General features: G+C 43.2%; 1 protein-coding gene across 13 annotated transcripts in view; it reads left to right on the top strand.

Moving 5' to 3' along the window:
* The window catches only part of FRMPD4 (FERM and PDZ domain containing 4), a 797,331-nt gene that overhangs the window by 746,744 nt on the left and 29,992 nt on the right, over positions 1-20,595 (top strand). For 12 of the 13 annotated variants that reach the window (XM_060292295.1, XM_060292294.1, XM_060292296.1 and 9 more), the window contains 3 exons: positions 8,479-8,583; positions 11,120-11,227; positions 16,334-16,465. In XM_060292295.1, the coding sequence (XP_060148278.1) occupies positions 8,479-8,583; positions 11,120-11,227; positions 16,334-16,465 (345 nt within the window). The remainder of the gene's footprint in view (positions 1-8,478; positions 8,584-11,119; positions 11,228-16,333; positions 16,466-20,595) is intronic. The other variant, XM_060292298.1, reaches the window with a different exon arrangement.

The raw sequence follows: 20,595 nt of genomic DNA, 5'->3' as shown, positions 1-20,595 counted from the left end.
CATGACAGCAGATCCTTCATTGGACAGAAAAGAAAGTGGTGCATTTCCTAAATAACTTGAAAATCAACTTTTCAGTCCCATGTGCCTCTCACATCTAGAAATGACACAAAACTCAAGAATTTCCTTGTGATTCTTAAGTTTCCAGCTTAAGCATCACAAGTCTAAAGGGAATATCTAATTGTAGGAAGTTGAAGCATGGTTGTTTCTCTTACCCCCATTTAAATAATTTGGTGGAGACATTGGACGTTTCAGCGGCCTTGTCAGGAAGGTGGGGAGTGATTAAAATCGTACTGCTTTCAGTTCCCATGATTCTTTTAAAAACAACTTTATCATGGTGTAATTCACATATCGTAAAATTCACCCATTTCAAGTGTACAATTCCATGATCTTTATAAAGTCTACTGAGGTACGCAGCCATCACCACCATCCAGTTTGAGAACACGTCCATCACCCCAACTGGATTCCTCATTTACATTTACAATGAATCCCTTTTCCTAGCCTCAGTCCCAAGCAGCCACTAATTTACTATTCATTTATTTCTATAGATTTGCCATTGCTTGTGAATTTCATACATGGTCAGTGAACTAAAAAATACCGAGGCAAATTCCTTCAGATTTTTCCCCAAACGTTTACTGTCAATATCTTGTGTGGCCTTCACATGGAGCGGCAGAGATTCCAACCTACTTAGGCTTTTATTTTCCTCCCCATAGAGATTTCTACATCAATTCAGAGGCTCTGGCGTTTGCCGGTCTCCATCTTCTGACCAAACTCTTCATCTCCCCTGTCCTGGAATTTTCCTTCTAAGCACTATGGGCTAGTCATTTTAGGCAGGAAAAAAATATGTATTCAAGTTTGTGATAAGATCACAAATTGAACTAACCAAGACCACAAGTTATGCGATGTAGGGTCATTACTACATATGTTAAAAGCACGGTTTAATATTGAATGTTACTTTTAGTCCCAACTCTTTGACACAGCTACACACGCACACACACACATTTGGATTTGAAATCTAAGGAGACAGCAGGAGGTAAAAGAAGCAAGACTTGAGATCTAGTTCCCAACAGTATAAAAGGCGATTCCCACACCTGCTCTGGACCCCAATTTCCTCATCCGTGTAAGGAGAAGGTCAGGTGGCATCCCGTCCAAGGGCCTTCCTGCTTCACCACCTCGTGACCTGGCGATTCTTTCCATATGAAGTACAGCTCATCTGTTTTTAGATTGTTTCATTTAACCCAGTTGTCACTCGCACCTCCTTCAAATCTATGCACACTTCTTCATTTCTTTGCAATGAACAAATGCATTTGGGTAAAGCCAATGTGAATGTCTAACATACGCAAGTGATGGACCAACTATAAATTCCTGGCGGAACTACAAGCTTGCATTGTCTTTCCTGAATTCTCTCTTCCTACTTTATAACCTATTAGTAATGCAAGATCAGAACCATTTTACTCCAAACCAGGTTATTTTTCCAATGTGGGGTCGCATGTTACCCCCAAACAGTAAACTTAGAGGAGTTTTGCATTTAAGTTAAGGGTTTTGTCTTGTTGCTTTGCTTGCTTTTTTTGCCATTTGAGTCTGCATGACTTGTTATTCATATGAATACTCATTACTATCCGTGAATCATGGAACTTCCTCTTAACAGACAACCTGGAATTTTCTAGGAGTTCAGCTGACTCCTGCTGTTGTGCTATATTGAAAGTCAACGTTCAGGAGTGTTGCTTGTTCTTATGGCCAACGGTTGCACCTCTGTTCCCCAGAGTCACTCTCCCAACCAGTCATCGTAGATGAATTCTCAACTTTGACCAGCCCGCCTTCCTGAAATGCCCATCACATACTCCACCCGCCACCTCCTCAGCTCACCAAATCCTTCTCACCTTTCAAGTCTCAGCACAAATTCTGAATGCAACCCCAGAGTTTCTCAACATCAGCACTGTTGGGCTGGAGAATTCTCTGTTGGGAGGTGTGTTTAGCAGCATCCCTGTCCTCTACCACTAGATGCTGGTAGCATCCTATCCCAAGTGGTGACAACCAAAATGTCTCCAGACACTGTCAAATGTTCCCTGGGGACCAAAATCACCCCCACTTGGGAACCAGTGTCCCACACCTAAAGTCTTCCCTTCTTGATCCAGTCCAAAGTGACCTCTTCCTCCTCTGAATTATAAGAGTTGAAACCCCAAAGTTACTTAAATAGATACATTAAATGGAGAGAGGGGTGCACATGGGAAAAGAGACTGTGAAGTTTTACTTATATTTTTGTGTTTGGATTTTCCTACAAGCAAATGGCTTTTTTTAAAGGTTTTATGTATTTGATGAACATTCTCTTGGCAACCAGAATGGACATACAGAAACAGAGGACCCACCAGACCAAAAGAAAGTCTATAAATTCTACTTTTATTACAGACAATAGCATTCAGCATTTTAACTTCTTTGCAGCTTACTGGTCAGCATTTTTTTATGTTGTGTTTCTTCTGCAATATAAGATCTGGTCAAGACAGAGAGCCGATGTTTACAGCTTTTTGCCATACTCCACGTGTCCCCAGGGCACCCCAACATGACCCAGCCACAGAAATCAATCTCCAGTGAGGCCCAGGTCAAGGGAGCTTGGGAGAAAAGTCTTAGGAGTCCCAAAATTCTTTGATAAGAAATAATTCTTAACAGGTTTTTGCCTTCTTATTTTAAGTATTATGGAGGACTCTCTCTCCACCATTTTTACTTTATTTCTTAGAGGAAAATTGTGGAAGTGCAGAAGGAAATACAGAAGCAGAAAAATATGTGTTGGCAATACTTATCCTCAGAGACAACCAGTGTAAACATTTTGGCCTATTTCTTTCCAGTCTTTTTGTTCTAATGCCTTGTCAGCGTTGAGATCATATGACATGTACACTTTTATTCTGCATCTTTTACTTAGTATATCAAGCATTTTCCCGTGTCATCAAGGATTCTATATAAGCATTATATACATGGCTGTAAAACATTACATTGAACCAAGATTTCCTTAATCAACACCCATCATTAAGCCCACTGTCTCTAATGTGTTTCTATTATAAATAATTCTGCAGAGAACATCTTTGTGTATAAATCTTTATCTGTATTTAATAGCTTTTCCTCAGGATTGAATTTTAGAAGAGGAATTTTTGGGTTACTCGTGGATTTTATTTGTTTTTTTCTGACACACCATCTTCCCTTATGCTGTTACCTTTTTTTTTTTTTTTTTTTTTGCGGTACGCGGGCCTCTCACTGTTGTGGCCTCTCCCGTTGTGGAGCACAGGCTCTGGACGTGCAGGCTCAGCGGCCATGGCTCACGAGCCCAGCCGCTCTGCAGCATGTGGGATCTTCCCGGACCGGGGCACGAACCCGCGTCCCCCGCATCGGCAGGCGGACTCTCAACCACCGCGCCACCAGGGAAGCCCTACTGTTACCATTTTTATTCCAGATCTTTCTTGGCCAACTGCTCCCCTCTTTCCTTTCCATAGTTCCCAAGTCTAGAACTTTCAGAGCTTTCCAGTCCAACATTACCTGAGACAGAGAGTATTTAAAGAGTCTCTGTAACATCTCCTCATACAACCCCAAGTCAGTGGGACTTGGGCTAAGTCACTCTCAGTTCTGGCATCCCTGAGCTACCATGATTCACCTTCCCTCAGGTTTCTTCTAGGCCAAAAACTTGAGAGACCTGCTTGCCTGCCTCTCACTTCCTGCCTACCTTTCACTGTGTTCCACATACCTGAGGGAGGCTACACACCTCCTCATGGAAGCTCCAGCATAGTAGATATTGTCAGAACCCAGAACATATCCCCTTGGCATGTGTCATGCTGAGCATGCCGGCCCAATTTCCAACTGAGAGCACCAGTGATTCCTTGCCTGTGGGTTATTTCTGGCCACAGGGCCATGCTCATGGAGCGGACCAGAAGTGCTCTTTGAGCACTCCACTAGGAATTCTCACTCTCAGAAGAGCAGCCACTTCATCACTGATTGACAGGAGCTGGTGGATAAATACCCCAGCTCCCTCTCTCCTCAGTCAGTGTAACTCTGAGGCATACAGCCTGCCTTGTTTTCCAGACATTCCCAGCAGGGTTAAACGCCAGTTGCTCACAGTGGTGCCTGACTTAACAATGAATGCTTCATTGGCTTCCTCACCCGCCCTGTCTCCCTTCCCCTGCTCACCTACCCATGCTCCCTGGGAGCATCTCCCAAATCAGCTACCTGCTTGTGAATCCTGGTCTTAGGGTCTGCTTTGGGGGAAGTCCAAACTAAGTCATCCGGTGATAACTGTGGGCTAGTTAGTCCTCACTAAGTATGTACTCAGTGCCTACTATATAAATGTCCTTTAGAGCTACAGGGTTGGCAAATTCAAGACCTTACACTTAGCTTCAGAAATTTCTCTCTTTTTTTTAACATCTTTATTAGAGTGTAATTGCTTTACAATGGTGTGTTATTTTCTGCTGTATAACAAAGTGAATCAGTTATACAATATACATATTTCCCCATATCTCTTCCCTCTTGCGTCTCCCTCCCTCCCACCCTCCCTATCCCACCCCTGTAGGTGGTCACAAAGCACCCAGCTGATCTCCCTGTGCCATGCGGCTGCTTCCCACTAGCTATCTATTTTACGTTTGGTAGTGTATATATGTCCATGCCACTCTCTCACTTTGTCCCAGCTTAACCTTCCCCCTCCCCGTGTCCTCAAGTCCATTCTCTAGTAGGTCTGCGTCTTTATTCCCATCTTGCCCCTACGTTCTTCATGACCATTTTTTTTTTTTTAAGATTCCATATATATGTGTTAGCATGCAGTATTTGTTTTTCTCTTCCTGACTTACTTCACTCTGTATGACAGACTCTAGGTCCATCCACCTCACTACAAATAACAATTTCGTTTCTTTTTATGGCTGAGTAATACTCCATTGAGTGTATGTGCCACATCTTCTTTATCCATTCATCTGTTGATGGACACTTAGGTTGCTTCCATGTCCTGGCTATTGTAAATAGAGCTGCAATGAACATTTTGGTACATGACTGTTTTTGAATTATGGTTTTCTCAGGGTATATGTCCAGTAATGGGATTGCTGGGTCGTATGGTAGCATATACCCTGAGAAATTTATCTTATGTCTGTAGTTTTGTTTCAAACTAAGTTCTAATGACTTCTAAGAGCATCAGGAGCATGTCAGCCATCTATCGTGGCCATCTTAGCAACAGCAAATTTGGAAAGAGGTGCAGGGGTTGATTAGAGGCCTTTTAATCTTAAAATTAATTAACAGCCGGAAAATCTGATTATTTGAAATAGTAATTATTTGTCATTTCCACCACAGGATATGAAGTGCTTGTGATCAGCACCTATTGGTCGGCAGGTTGCCAGGAATTAACGTATCAGGTTTTTGGGTGGTGCACATTGTACATTTTTTAGCAACAAAGAGAGATCTGAGTCAAAACTGCAGTCATGACTGGTTTGCATACCCCATGTACCAGAGGTAACTCCAGCCAGTGGAAGACGCCATTACTTTACTGATTCTAATTCAGTAAACTTCAGACTTGTAGAGCTAATGTTTTTATCATCAAAAAGTAATTTTTAAAATGTATGTCCATTATATGAAATAGTCACAAATCCAGAACAAGAAAAATGCAACTTGTATGGATTCTTAGATTCTTATCCCGGGTCTGTTGACTTCAAAATATGTATAAAATAATATTTACTTAACTACCTTGGCTATCTAATATTCTTTCTGGTTTTCCTAGATTACCAGGTTTGTCATTAGGGCATGGGAAATAAATTCAGGAATGAGGCTCCAAGAAGCGGGCATGCAATAGCTACAGGCAGAAGAGACAAGCATCCCCAGCTTGACCAGTTCTGCTCTATGGGACCACTTTAGGGGCAAATAACCCTCTGTACTTCCATAGGAACATCACTGCATTCTAAGATTATACATCAAATGAGATGCATAGAAACTACATTCTGTTAAATATATTTTTTATTGAGGCAAGGAATTATGTAACATTTTAGAAAAATAAGGTAAAATACCACATTTAAAAATTCAGATGCATAGAGGAATGAACCTCAGTATCTGGCACACTGAACACATGTGAAATACATCATTCCCAAACAATGCTGGGGAAGTGGGGCGTTACTGCATTCAAATATCTCATCTAATTAGCAGTGTCTGTTCTGGGTAGCTTTATTACAGCCGCTTCACTTGAGCTAAACGCATTGTGCCAACGTAAATATCCCCTGCTTAAAATCATTACGGGAGAATAATGTTTTCCCTTCAGCTAAAAAATGACATATCAAAAGCAGATGAACTCCCTACTGTATGATTTGTTCATTCATCATGACTAAGCTTGGCCTGTAATTACGGTACTGAAGAGAACATCCCTGTCCCATGACTTCAGCTTTGCAGTAGGACTTTTAAAAGTCACGTTGAGCATGTTCAAAGCTATTGTTTTGAGGAGCCATTCAGAGTTTGTCTGGATTTTTGTTTCATTTTGTTTTTAAAGGGCAGCCGTTCTCTCAGAACATCTTGCATAAGTGGAAGAATTGAAACTCTGGAGGCCAAAGCATCCGTCTATGCTGCCCTTAAGACACAGGGGAACTTTTGAAATAACAGGATTTTCTGAGCATTAAGGCAGAACTCCACCCAGGAATACACATCCACATGTTTTATCATGTGTTTTTCCAACAATGATTGTTTTATTATAACACATAACGTAAATCTACCATTTTAACCGTTTTTTTTTGTTTTTTTTTTTTTTACCGTTTTTAAGTGTACAGTTCTGTGGCATTAAGTACATTCAGAATCTTATGCAACCATTGCCACTATCAAGTTCCAGGACATTTTCATCACCCCAAAAGGAAACCCCATACGCATTAGTCACTCCACATTCTCCTCACTGCCGTCCCCAGCCCCTGGCAACCACTAATCTGCTTTCTGTCTCTATTCCATAGAGACAGAATTTTCCTATTCTGCACATTTCGTAGAAGTGGAATCGAATCATACAATGTGTGGCCTTTTGTGTCTGGTTTCTTTCACTTATCATGATGTTTTCGAGGTTCATCCATGTTGTAGCGTGTATCAGAACTTCTTTCCTTTTGTGGCTGAATAGTCTTCCATTGTACGGCTAGACCACGTTTAACTTATCCATTCCATCATATTGTTTTTAAATTGATCTCCAGTATACTTGTATTTGACAAAGATGGGAATCCTTTTATTGCTTTCATTTTACTTGAAATTCAAAGTATGGGACACCCTAACTGGCTTCTGTGCTTTGAGATTAATGCAATACACAGGAGGATGAACCTCTGTGTTGACTTTAGAGTCAATTACTAGAATTCTTTACACAACAGCCTCAATCTCTTAGAACTGTATAGTATGAAAAACGTTAGGCTGAACCGTGTGCCGTTTCCAATATTTGACCATTTTAATCTATAAAATTGCAGTTGTATGATTCAAGCTAAATATTTACCTCTGTATTAGGTTCCATAGAGAATGCATTTCTTTTTCAAAATAAACAGATGGTGCCTGCAACATGGTAGGGAGCTCACCTACCACATGAGTTCCCTTCCCCTCACAGGCTTTGTTAAAACAGTGCAGTGAGGCTGATTCTCAGATGAAGGCAGTTGACCAAGATCACAGCCTCTAAGCAGGTTTTATCATTGTCCTTCCCATTTCTGAGGGAGACCAACTGAATCCCTCAGCCCCTCTTTCCAATGAAAGACAGTACAGAGGGCCTAGAAGATGAGGCAGAACATGAAGTCGACCTTTTTTTTTGATATTATTTCTTATTTATTTATTTTATTGAAGTATAGTCGATTTACAAGGTTGGGTTAATTACTGCTGTGCAGCAAAGTGATTCAGTTGACTTTCACTTCTAAGTCAAGGTCTCCTCTCTACCTTTCACTTCTAAGTAAGGTTATAGGATCACAGGTTACCAGTAAGAGGCTGAAACTCAAGTTTTGGGCTCATAAAGCGTGGGAGCTTTTGCACGTGTGCGTGTGTGTCCCCTTACCTGCTCACGTGCCCATACACCATTAATGTGAGTAACAGTAGGATTATCAATCATTTTAGAACTATCAGTGGCTCTTCTCCACCTTGTTAAAATACATAACTAATGAGCAACTTGTCATAAACCCAACATGAGATTTGGCTACCACCTAACCTTCTGCGTGGTACTCAAAGCTCCGTATTGGAAGCAGGATTTATGTACTTTCACAACTGTCATTTTAAAAGGTCCTTGGAAATGTGCTCAGTAAGAACATGGAACATGCTGTCTATAGTTCTGGTCTGGTGGCTAAATCAAACTTATTGCTTGATGAACATAACAGGGTTTCAACTGCATCCATAATTTGTATCTAGTCCTTGAATTGGGCACGCACCAAACACTTTTTAGCAAAAATGTTAAATATCTGGGAGGATAAAGATAGGAAACAATTCTTACAAGGTTGGCCTTACATTACCAATAATCAGATCAAATGTTTTCTTATTTTCTAGTCTCCCAAATCAGCATTTATTAGTGCTGCAAAAAAGGCAAGGTTAAAGTCCAATCCAGTCAAAGTGCGATTCTCCGAGGAGGTCATCATCAACGGCCAAGTGTCGGTGAGTTGACAGACACCCGCTGGTGACTCAAAGAGAGGCCTTGAGGTGTAGGGGCTTTGCACTAAGCAGAGCCAGTCACCCCGCTGGAATGATCAGTTCAGAATTGGTTGTTGGATTTCACAGGGGTGTCGAATCTCAGGATTGTAGACGGCTTGAGAGATCGCCAGGCTGTGCCAGCTGTATTCCCTCTTACAAACCCAGAAGACATAGTAGTCCAGAGTTAGAGACTCCACTGCTTTGCAAAGGAGCTCGTTTGATTTGAGGTCACTTGACATGCGCCATGTGGAGTAGAATGCGCCTCTTTGAAACTTGCACCTATTTTCCCCACTCTGCCAGCTACACGTTCTTCCACATAACAGCCCGTTCTACACTTTGAGAAGGGTTTCCCCTGAGGTTTTCCTTATCCAAAATAAAATGTCTCTGTTCTTTCAACTAATCAAAATGGAAAGAAGTGAAAATGATGGGAAAAGTTTCCTATATGCAATCAGGAGTGAAGAAATACTGCCCACACCTCCATCAATAGGTCTTGATAGGAATCATGATTAGTCAGGCACATAATTGATCTTCAAAATGAATGATGCAAACATTGATAGGATGCTTATTTTCAATTTTCCCCCCAAATATATAGCCTAGTATTTTTGGTTGTTAGCAAGCTACCGTCCAGGGTGCTCATATTTTTTGGACCTTTGAAATGCCACCTTTTGTTGTCGAGGTTTTGTTGTTTAAATAAACTCAAAGGGATAAAAATCTCATCCATGATATACTTGCTAAGGGCCACAGACTCTTCCCTGGGTGGTCCTGGATTTGAATTTGCAGATAGAGGCCTGTGTGTCCCGGGCAAGGCACTCATGGTGCCAAGTGTCTTCTGGCCAAAACTTGCTGACCTGCATCTGCCCCACTCGGAATCCAGGGGCTTAACTGGCCAGTCTACCAAACTGTTGTGATGTTTGTGGGATGGGGCCGAAGGCTGTGCTGCCCCATGTACATTTTAGCTGTGGCCTTGTCCTCCCAGTGGCCATGTCCCACCCCATCCCCTCTGCCCCCTTTCACACCACGGTCTCTTCTGTTCCTCTCGGTAAATCCCCATTGCTCTGGATGCAGAGTTACCATAATTATCATTTCAGAACAAGACTGTCCCAGTTTAAGGCTGTTAGTTCCAGTCCCAGAAGAATGACTATGACACAGAGGGTCGTGGGAAACTTACCTCATCTTTTCTCAAGCTTCTGAGCATGAGATTGGGCAATCAGTTTATGCATCTTTAGAGAGAATATGATTCCAGGAGCTGCTGTGGCAGCTTCCCCTTGTCCCTGGATAAAAAGCAGCTGGTGTGTGGGGACAGCTCTGGGGGTCGATCATCTCCTGCAGCATTCGCGGCCTCACCACAGGCCTGAGCGTGGCAGGGACATTCGGTCTGCTGTCTGGCCCTCAGCCTTTGTGACCGGCTTCCTTTCCGGTCTCCTCTTGCTTTTCTGAGTCGTCGTGTGGCCTTCCTTCTGGACTTGGAGCTGCACTAACTCAGTGAATTGGGCAGCAGGAAAGTCGTGTGTGAAGCCCTCAGGAGTAGAGAGGAGGGGAGGGGAGTCAGAGAAAGAAACAGGAAGCGAAAGGCATGAGACTGTTTCGGACATACTTAAGGACTGAATTCTCATGGACCAACTGTAGGACGGTAGCAAATCTCTGGCCATCTCCTCTCAGTTTCCTCATCTGTAAAACAAGGGACTTAACGCTTTCATAATTGCTGACTTCCCCTCCACTCCTGTGGCTTCATGACCAACCACGTGTTCGTGGAACTCACCCAACTTGCCTTCCTGCTCCCCCTTTCGTCTCTCCCCACTTCCAGTTGAAGAGAAAATTCAAAGGAATGTGTGTCTTTTGTTTACTTTTGGTTGCGCTTCAAACATCTCTTTTTGACTTATTTTTAAGTTATCTGTTTGTTACAGACAGTGTTTTATTCTTTTAACACACTAACCCGTTCCTCATATATCCCCTTGGAGTTTGAGGAACATCTCTAAATGGGTTAAAAATCATTTCACAAAATTACTTTAAACTTGAAGCTTGTTAATGCTTGTGATTCGCCATCATGACCCCTGCCAACAGGCATCATGTGAAACATCGTCATTGCTGGTCTTCTTTCTGTTTAAGACATGCTGCTCTGCTAAAGTCTGGCCTTGTGGTCCCAAACATTGTGGTCTAATTACAAAGGTGTTATTTCTGTCATTGCGTTTTCTAGTGGGAAACCTTGATTTAAATTAAAAAAAAAAAACTCATCTGATCGATCTTCTGACGGGAAAAGTTCTTTTAGTTGATTCAGCTGAGTTATTTGTAGCTAGAAGAGAAGAATTTTGCTATGAACAGCTGAACTCAGATATCACCAAAGGGATACTTTGGTTGGCCTTAGGGAGTTTGATTTTTTATTGTCTTATGCTGTGATTAGAATAAATTGCAGATATGTGCTGCTTCTACAAAGGGCAGAATCCTAATTCAACTGACTTACACCCCCTCCTCTTTTTTTTTTTTTTTTTTTTTTGTTAAATAGGAAACTGTTAAGGATAATTCACTTCTTTTTATGCCAAACGTCCTGAAAGTCTATCTGGAAAATGGGCAGACCAAATCGTTTCGCTTTGACTGCACCACCTCCATAAAGGTAAGAGGACCCGCTGAACCGTGTACCTGGACACTGCCAGGTACGGCGTGGAAGTCCCACTGTGACTCTTGTGCGGCTATACCTTCATTCAGAACTATCTGTTTATTTCTGAGATTTTTTTGGTTGTTTCCAAATAAGGTAGTGTGTGAATACTTAAACACAAACCCAAACAAAAAATTTAAACTAACAAGGTTCTGCTCTGCGTGTGTGTGTGTGTGTGTGTGTTGCAAAACAATATAATATGCTATCAGTCATGAGATACTAGGGCTAGTCATTTTAATACAGCTGAAAATTAATTAAAATAGTGTGACTGTCACCAAGAAGGCTTGGCACCCTGCCCAAAGCCAGCATGATTTCTCGGCCTTGCTATCCACGGAGATGATTAAGATGTTAGATGTTAATTGAGTATCTGCTACTTTGGTGTCCAGCAAAAAACAAGGGATAGAATAATGTAAAGATAACATTTACTTTCAATTGCTGTAACCAATTTCATGGAAATGATACATTAAAAAGGCAGAAATGAGGTGTACTTTTAGGAGAGGGGAGAAAAGGAAGAGTCACAAAGCAATCCTGTTATTTCAGAGCCACAGGTGAGTTCTACCTAATGAGTTCTCACCTGGTATAACAAAGCGTATGAGTTCTTTACCCCCATGTTTCCTTCCTGGGGAAGAAAAGTGCATATTCTCTATTTTATTGGGCAAAGGTGTGTTCAGAAATTGATTGCCCCCTAATGTTCTATCAGCCTAAAATAGGCTTTCTTCAAATGGCACAATAAAAAGGGTTTTATTGAGGTTAAAAAAAAAAAAAAGGGTACCTAGTGATGATCTGTACAATAATGTATCAAGAGAATATCAACTTTGTATTAAAAAACGCCTACCAATAGTCAACCTCTAATTCTCTTTTTTTCATTTTTTTTTTTTTGCGGTACGCGGGCCTCTCACCGTTGCGGCCTCTCCCGTTGTGGAGCACAGGCTCCGGACACGCAGGCTCAGCGGCCACGGCTCACAGGCCCAGCCGCTCCACAGCACATGGGATCTTCCCAGACCGGGGCACGAACCCGTGTCCCCTGCATCGGCAGGCGGACTCTCAACCACTGCGCCACCAGGGAAGCCCTAATTCTCATTTTTTAAAAATTAATCAGCATAGGCCTTATGAGTGGAATTATTTCCGCCAAGACCATCTCGCTGTGCATTCTTATTGCCACGATACCACAAGCAGCTTGTTCTGAATTGCTTGAAATAGGTCGTGATTTAGCAGGTAATAAATAGAGCAGACAATATTAGATTGATGAGGGACCATTTAAATTATCCTTAAATCATTCCAGATGAAATATTAACTTCCTTTGTACAAGACTGCTAATTTTAAGTGGTGATGACTGAAAAAGCCCTTTTCCTTTATTCCTACTCAAAATCAATTTATAGGGAGATGTTACTCCAAGTATTGATCAACTAACTTAGTGGTCAGCAAAGTTTTCCTGGAAAGGCCTGTAGAGTGAATATTTTATGCTTTGTGGGCCATTTGCTCTCTGTTGCAACTACTCAACTCAGTTATTGTCTCATGAAAGCAGCCAGAGGCAGGTGGGTTCAGGAGGTCCTTAAGACCACCCTGAGCTTTAATAATTCACTCGAAGCACTCACAGAACGCAGCCCATTGGTATCCTCGCAGTTACAGGCAGAGAGCCCCCAGTCATCGCCCCCCTGGGGAGTCATGCTGACAGTGCTCATTTCTCCTAGCACTGGTGTGTGACAGTGTGCACAGGGTACTGCCAACCAGGGAAGTTCGCCCAAGCCCTGGTGTCCAGAATTTTTATTGGGGGTTGTCCACTTAGACACAGCTGCCCACCTGTGTGGCTGACCTTAGCACCCTGCCCCTCCAGAGGTGAGCTGATACCACATGGTCCACGGTCCCCACCATGAATCCCATCGTTAGCATAGACTATCCAGTGTAGCCCAAGACACCCCACGCGCCCCCCCTCAGTGAACAAAGACACCTCTATCAGGCAGGATACTCCAAGGGCTTAGAGGTTACCTCCCAAGAGCCAGGGGCAAAGAGGCAAACCTTTCTTCAGGCAAGACTCATCCTTTACTGTACAGATAATATGTGAATGAATGGCCTTGGGCAGATTCCAAACGAAGGGGCCAGGCTCTAGTTTGAAGACCCCTGACCTAACCCAAAAGAGCTACATTGTTTCAACTCCCTCTGGTACTGTGGCTTGTTCTGTGGTACCAACTGGTCAGAAAAGCCCCTTGCCATTGGAGCCCTTACCCATCTGAAGATATAGGTAAAGACTTGAATGCATTTCTTAACAGAAATAAATCTAAATTTAAAAGAGAGCCCTGTTGTTAATTCCCTCTGGCCTCTTTATTATAGGAACCCACCCCAGACTAAGTTTGATTTCCCTGAGGATGGCAGATGACAATGACAAGATGGGGAGCAATGCAAAGCGTCCACATGAAATTAAAGCTATCTTAGCTTGTGCCTCACAGCCTCATTATCACCAGAGATGCAGACTGGGAGGCGTAAACTGGAAATAGTATAGGTATGAAAGGGATATGATGCTGTTTAATAAAAATTGCCAAAATTCTTGCTTACAGAGGCACAATAGGAAAACACTACTGCTGGCACATGTCCTCCCTGGTGATTCAGGAGAATGTTTTATAAAATATGTGTTGCCACACAGAGGCTGGTTTTCTTTTCTCTTTTCTGGGTCTTGAGCAAAAATTATGAAACAGAATATTTTTATGAAATTCAGTATAGTCATGGAATTTCTGTTGAATGATTTTTTTTGGTGGTGGGTAGGTATGGGGATCTTTGTTTTAAAGGAGCCAGAGGAAATTGAAAATGGTCCACGGGGAAGAATCAAAACCCCAGAAAGAGCAATTAAAACAAAAACTTCTGTGTATGGCCGGGTTTCTCTCCCTTGACATTGTCGATCCTTTGGACCAGAAAATTCCTTGACGCCAGTAGCGTCCCCAGCCCCGTTGTGACAACCAAAACTGTCTCCAGAAATTGCCAAGTGTTGCTCTGTGGGATTTTAGCATCTGAATATTAGTTATCTTTGAAGAGAGATCACTTACTAGTTTTCAAGTACATGAAAAAAGTAATGGTTGAGGACATTTATTTACATTGCAGTCCACTTGTGCTTGTGTATAGAACACCTTTCTGATCATAAATGTTTAATCCTGTGAAGGATTGCTGACAAAGCTTGCTCATTCTACCTTCCCCGGAGACTTAAAATAAAAGCTGATATATGTATATCATCATTGTCAACAAAAATAATCAATAAACAATCAATAATAAGACTAGAAAAGAGTTTTATTTCAGCCAAACTGAGGACTATAGACCGGAAGCCAGCTTCCCAGATTACTCTGAGAAACTGCTCCAGAAAAGCATGGTTTTCAAGCACAGTTTTACATCTTGTCAGAAAAAAAGAACATTAAACAAGTCAGGAGTACATTTCTTGAGGATTTCAAAAAAACTAGAGCAGCACGTACACAGCGAGTCAGTATGACCTTGGCACCTGGGAAGGGAGTCTTATCATCGAAACAGGACCAGCATTGGTATCACAGGAAGGGAGCCATTTAATCTTTATTTTTAACGTGGACATTCTTGACTTGTGGTCAGTGTGCCCTTTTCTTTAATAATTAAGGCAGGGCTTCCCTGGTGGCGCAGTAGTTGAGAATCTGCCTGCCAATGCAGGGGACACGGGTTCGAGCCCTGGTCTGGGAAGATCCCACATGCCGCGGAGCAGCTGGGCCCGTGAGCCACAACTACTGAGCCTGCGCGTCTGGAGCCTGTGCTCCGCAACAAGAGAGGCCACGACAGTAAGAGGCCCGCGCACCGCAATGAAGAGTGGCCCTCGCTCGCCGCAACTAGAGAAAGCCCTCGCACAGAAACAAAGACCCAACACGGCCAAAAATAAATAAATAAATTTAAAAAATAAAAAAATAATTAAGGCAGATGTACAATGTTTGATAGGCCACAAACGGACTGTTCAAATTAGCATAAAATTCAAGTTAACTTGGGGCTTCCCTGTTGGTGCAGTGGGTAAGACTCCGGGCTCCCAATGCAGGGGGCCCGGGTTCCATCCCTGGTCGGGGAAGTAGATCCTACATGCATGCCACAACTATGAGCCCTTTTGCCACAACTAAGACCTGGTGCAGCCAAAAAAAAAAAAAAAAAATTCAAGTTAACTCATGCATAAGCCAGAATGACTTCCCCATACCTCATTATGTGAAAATTTCTGTTATCAATATGGTGCCCTAACTGTATGCCAAGCAGTGCTGTAATAAATGCTGTCTATGTATGAACTCATTTAGTCCTGGTATCTATTCTGAGGCAGGTATTATTATTATCCCCGGTTGACAGGGACACTAAGGTGCCTAGAAGTTAAGTGACTTGCCTTAAGCTGCCAGCTAATACGAAGTAGACTCAGGGCAGAAGCCAGACTCTTTCCAGAGCCCACGTTCTTCACGACTACCACGTGCTCTTACAGAGGGGTAGGCTAGGGGTCGGCAAACTTTTTCTGTAAAGGGCCAGATAGCAAATATAATAATTTAGGCATCACAGGCCACACAGCCTCCCCTGCCACCAAGTTCAGGTCTCCCCATGCAGAGCACGAAAGCAGCCAATACATAAACAGATGAGCGAGACTGGGTTCCAGTAAAACTTATTTTACAAAAACAGGTGGTGGACTGGATTTGGCATGCAGGCATGTAGACCACTTTCAGAGGTGGTTTAATTGCCACCCCATTTAGAAGGAGGGGAACTGAGCCAACTACACTGCACAATCTGTTGCTAGGCTCTATAAAGTGATTCGGTTACATATATATTCAGACTCTTTTCCCTTATAGGTTATTACAAAATATTGAGTATAGTTCCCTGTGCTGTACAGTAGGTCCTTGTTGGTTATTTTATACATAGTGGTGTGTGTATGTTAATCCCAAACTCTTAATTTATCCCTCCCCTCTTTCCCTTTTGATAACCGTGAGTTTGTTTTCAATGTCTGTGGGTCCATTTCTGTTTTGTATATAAGTTCATTTATATGTGGAATCTACAATACGGCTGCCTTGATTTTGATCGCATCTTGTCTGTTTCCTCTGTAAGGATGTCATCCTAACCCTTCAAGAGAAACTCTCCATCAAAGGCATCGAGCACTTCTCCCTCATGCTGGAGCAGAGGATGGAAGGAGCCGGAACGAAGCTGCTCTTGCTTCATGAACAGGAGACCCTAACTCAGGTGTGTGAATTATGCTCCCAGTGCCCGTGCTGCCCCTGACAGCAGAGGCTGCCCTGCCCAGCGCTCCCCTGTCCTTGAATCCTTTAAATACCTTCCCCACAGCCCTGGGCAGCCCCACTATAGGAAGCGCCGGCATTCATAACGGATTTTACACCTCAAGGTGATGTTTCCCTTTTGTCAATTTTTCATAGACTGTCAGTTGATCTCACAAACAGAATTGTCAAAGACTCAGCAGTGACTCATTGGGGATATGGCTCTGCAGAACTATATTTTGTGTTATGGTCGTGACTTGTTCACCTGTTTTGATAATTGATCTCTAGAAACTATTAAAAGGAAATGCTTTCTGCAATTATTTAAATTAAGCCAAAATCATATTTCGTTCTTTAAAGTTCCGGGTACCTACCTCAGACTGTTTTTGGAAGCCTGAAATCCCTGCCCCATCGTGCCCACTGTAAATATGTGACCCACCAATGTGTCCCAGCTCCTGGTCACCAAGATGCCACCCCCATCTGTTCTCTGGGGAGACAAGCGGGTTGCTTGGCTGCCGAATTCAGCACAGCACCCTGACTTTCCTTGTGATTCCACACAAGCAGGGTCTTCGTTGGATGTATAAGGGATTTCAACAAATTCCTCTTATGTAGGAGAGTTCACTGAAGAGGGGAGCTTATGGAGGGGGGCGTGAGGGGACACCAGGAGGAGAGGCAGGGAGTCAAGTCACCCCCAGACGGATGGAGTAGCAGAAAGTGTCATCACGCTCAATTGCCTTTTGGTTGTCGCACAATTAAAAGCTACACGTCAGGTCCCGCAGATATCCCTGACTCTCTCAATGTAGTAAAACTCGATGCAATGAATTTGTTACGAAGTTATCATTTGTGTTCATTTCCTATCTCTAAACTTGACCTTTTATTTTTATCACGTTTAAATCTGCCTTTTTTTTTTTTTTTTTTTTTTGCGGTACGTGGGCCTCTCACTGTCGTGGCCTCTCCCGTTGCAGAGCACAGGCTCCGGACGCACAGGCTCAGCGGCCATGGCTCACGAGCCCAGCCGCTCCGCGGCATGTGGGATCTTCCCGGACCGGGGCACGAACCCGTGTCCCCTGCATCGGCAGGCAGACTCTCAACCACTGCGCCACCAGGGAAGCCCTACCTATTGATATTTTAAATCACATCTAATTGTTTATTATGTTAACCTGTGCCAAAACACGCTTGGAAACAGATGAGTTGTTTATTCTTTGTTATAGGGGAACAGCCCCTGATACACAGAATCCCACATGTGAAAGGTCAGTGTTTGGCTCCGAGTTCCTCCAGAAGCCAACCTTGAGACAAGGATTTGGATGTCAGTGGTTTATTTGGGAGGCGATATCAGGAAATACTGGCAGAGGAATGGGAGGGGAAATGGGAAAATGGGGACGCCAATAAAGAGTGTGTAATCAAGCCAGTTTCCACTGTGGGCAGCTGGAGCGCAATCCTGCTGGGGACACAGGGAACCAGCAGAGAACGTGCCTCAGAGGTATCCCACCCAAGGGCGAGGGGGCTGGGGCTTCGTACGCTAACATCCTGTCCATGGTTGGGGGTGGGCTTCTCCTAAGGCCAACTGCTCCCTGGCTCTGCTGGTTTGCCCTGTGCTGGCAGATGGTCACAGGTGTTTGCAGTAAATAGCCTTCAGCTTGGAGCAGTAAATGCCAAGGGGATGTGGGCAGACAGCCAGTTACTATGAGTCTAAGGAAACCACCCACAACTTTTTGATATTTCTATTTCTACTTTCCCCCTGAACTTCTACCTACCACCCAGCCTTTATGGGAAAGCTTCATGCTGATTTAGCTGGACAGAGATTCTTTCAAAGTCTCTTCTGATGCTAGGTAACCATACCTTCTCATTCCGGATTGATTTCCAATTTTTAGACTTCTTTTAAAACATTAGAGGAGGAGTTTCAACCCCCGGCTTTCTCTTCCATCAGGACTTTTGGCGCTGGCCACCCTCCTACTCCGCGGGCAGCAAGGTCAAAATTCCTTTTCCCTAAGGGCCAAGAATAATCCCCAGGTCTTTTTGCTTTACCTCCTCCAGTATCTCCTACTCAGAGCTTAATTTACTCTCCCCTACTGGCCTTTTTAATTAGCGTGCTGGTGAAGCCCACCTGCAATTCTTTTCCCAGGAGACCCTGGCTACAGGCTCCTGCTGCAAAGCCTGCCGGGAGTTGTAGTCCCTCGGGTCCAGGCCACGCGTGGGAGTGCGTGGGGCTGGTTGAGGCGGGGGGACGGGGGCCTGGTGTGGTAGGACTCATAAAGGGCCAAAAATAAATGTAATGATGCCTTAAAAAAAAAAATTAGAGGGATTCCCTGGCAGTCCAGTGGTTAGGACTCAGCACTTTCACTGCAGTGGCCCGGCTTCAATCCCTGGTCAGGGAACCGGGGCGGCTCCGCCACAAAAAAACACCCAAAAAACAAAACAAAACAAAAAACTTAGAAGGAAACAAAAAGCCTCTAACAATGCTTCTTCCCTTATCTTTCTAGAAGAGGCTTTGTTTTGTCTTTAATCAGAACGAAAAGCAAAGTGCTAAAACTCAAGTATTGTCTCTAGAAAACTGATTGTTTAAATATCCTGAAACAAACCAGCTATATGCCTTTGAATTCAATACATATGAAAAATTTGACCCATGAAATGTTTATAGGCATGATAGAACTGGGGAGTAAGTATAAGGAATTTGTCTAATAACAAAAATTATTTTAAAACATTTAGCTGTGATGAAAACTGCCAAGGAACTTTTAAGCGACTCTACCTGAATTTCTGGCAGTTTGACACTAAACTTCTGTCTAGAAAGTAACGTTGTTATTACATACTACTTAAAGTTTCCAAGAAATTGTTTTTTTGCTTGTTTTAGAGACTGTTATTCTCCTGGACTGCCATTTCTAATGAGTCTAAAAGCATGTTTTTGCATTACATTCATTTATTTCCCAAAACTAGTGTAACCTACTAATGATAAAAATAAACTCAAGGAGGCTTATGGAAAATTCAGGACAGATTCTAACCTGTAATTAAAGGAGCCGGAGATAAGATGATCTCTGACTTTCTGACATCAGACAGGACCTTCTGACAAAACACCATTATGTCACTGTGACACTCATCAGCAGCCCTGCCAGCAGCCCAGGTCTCTTAGAGTCCCACGCATCCTTCTTCCTGGTTTGCTTTACCGTCAGCCAGTGATGAGCAGCCCGGATCCCATGGGCTCCTGACTTCACTCAGCTTTGCAATCCTGCCCACAGACAGGAAGCTGGTTCAGTGTACTGCTTCTCAGGAGGCCCAGTATACCTTTAAACGTGGGATGTGTTTTCCCCTTGAAATTCTTCTATATAACAAAGTTAGCAATGTAAACTCTCAGAATGTGTGTGTGCATGCGCACTCCGATAACTCAGTAAAGCTATTACTATTTTATTTCGATTTTTTTTTTTTTTTTGACTGCACTGCGTGGCTTGTGGGATCTCAGTTCCCTGACCAGGGATTGAACCTGGGCCACAGCAGTGAGAGCCCAGGATCCTAACCACTAGGCCACCAGGCAGCTCCCTATTTTGAACTTTTAAATTGCAGTTCACGAACATTTTTATTTTGCCAGGTTTGTCCCCTGCATAAAAGTAGTTACAAGTACATGAAACTGCATGCAAGCGCATTAAAAAGTACATCCAGGGGCTTCCCTGGTGGCACAGCGGTTGAGAGTCCGCCTGCTGATGCAGGCGACACGGGTTCGTGCCCCGGTCTGGGAAGATCCCACATGCCGCGGAGTGGCTGGGCCCGTGAGCCATGGCCGCTGAGCCTGCGTGTCCGGAGCCTGTGCTCCGCAACGGGAGAGGCCACAACAGTGAGAGGCCCGCATACCACAAAAAAAAAAAAAAAAGAACATCCAAGTGCACAAAACTACAAGTAGAACAACTGTGTGGGTTCCTGCTGCATGGTTTTAGTTTCATCGCACTGACCTCTTTAAGGGAAATTGAAGAAGCTTTTACCTTCTTTTTTTAATCTTTTTTTGTTTGTTATTTTTTTACTTTTTTTCTTTTACCTTCTTTCTTGAAGTCCAGTGTCTTTCATTCATTCAGCTGTGTATGAAGCACCTACCGTTCATTGATTGATTCCCCTTTGTTG

This window comes from Globicephala melas, chromosome X (genome assembly GCF_963455315.2).
Source record: "Globicephala melas chromosome X, mGloMel1.2, whole genome shotgun sequence".
NCBI lineage: Eukaryota > Metazoa > Chordata > Mammalia > Artiodactyla > Delphinidae > Globicephala > Globicephala melas.
The sequence above is the reverse complement of the archived record's forward strand: the minus strand, read 5'-3'. Positions and strand labels throughout refer to the sequence as shown.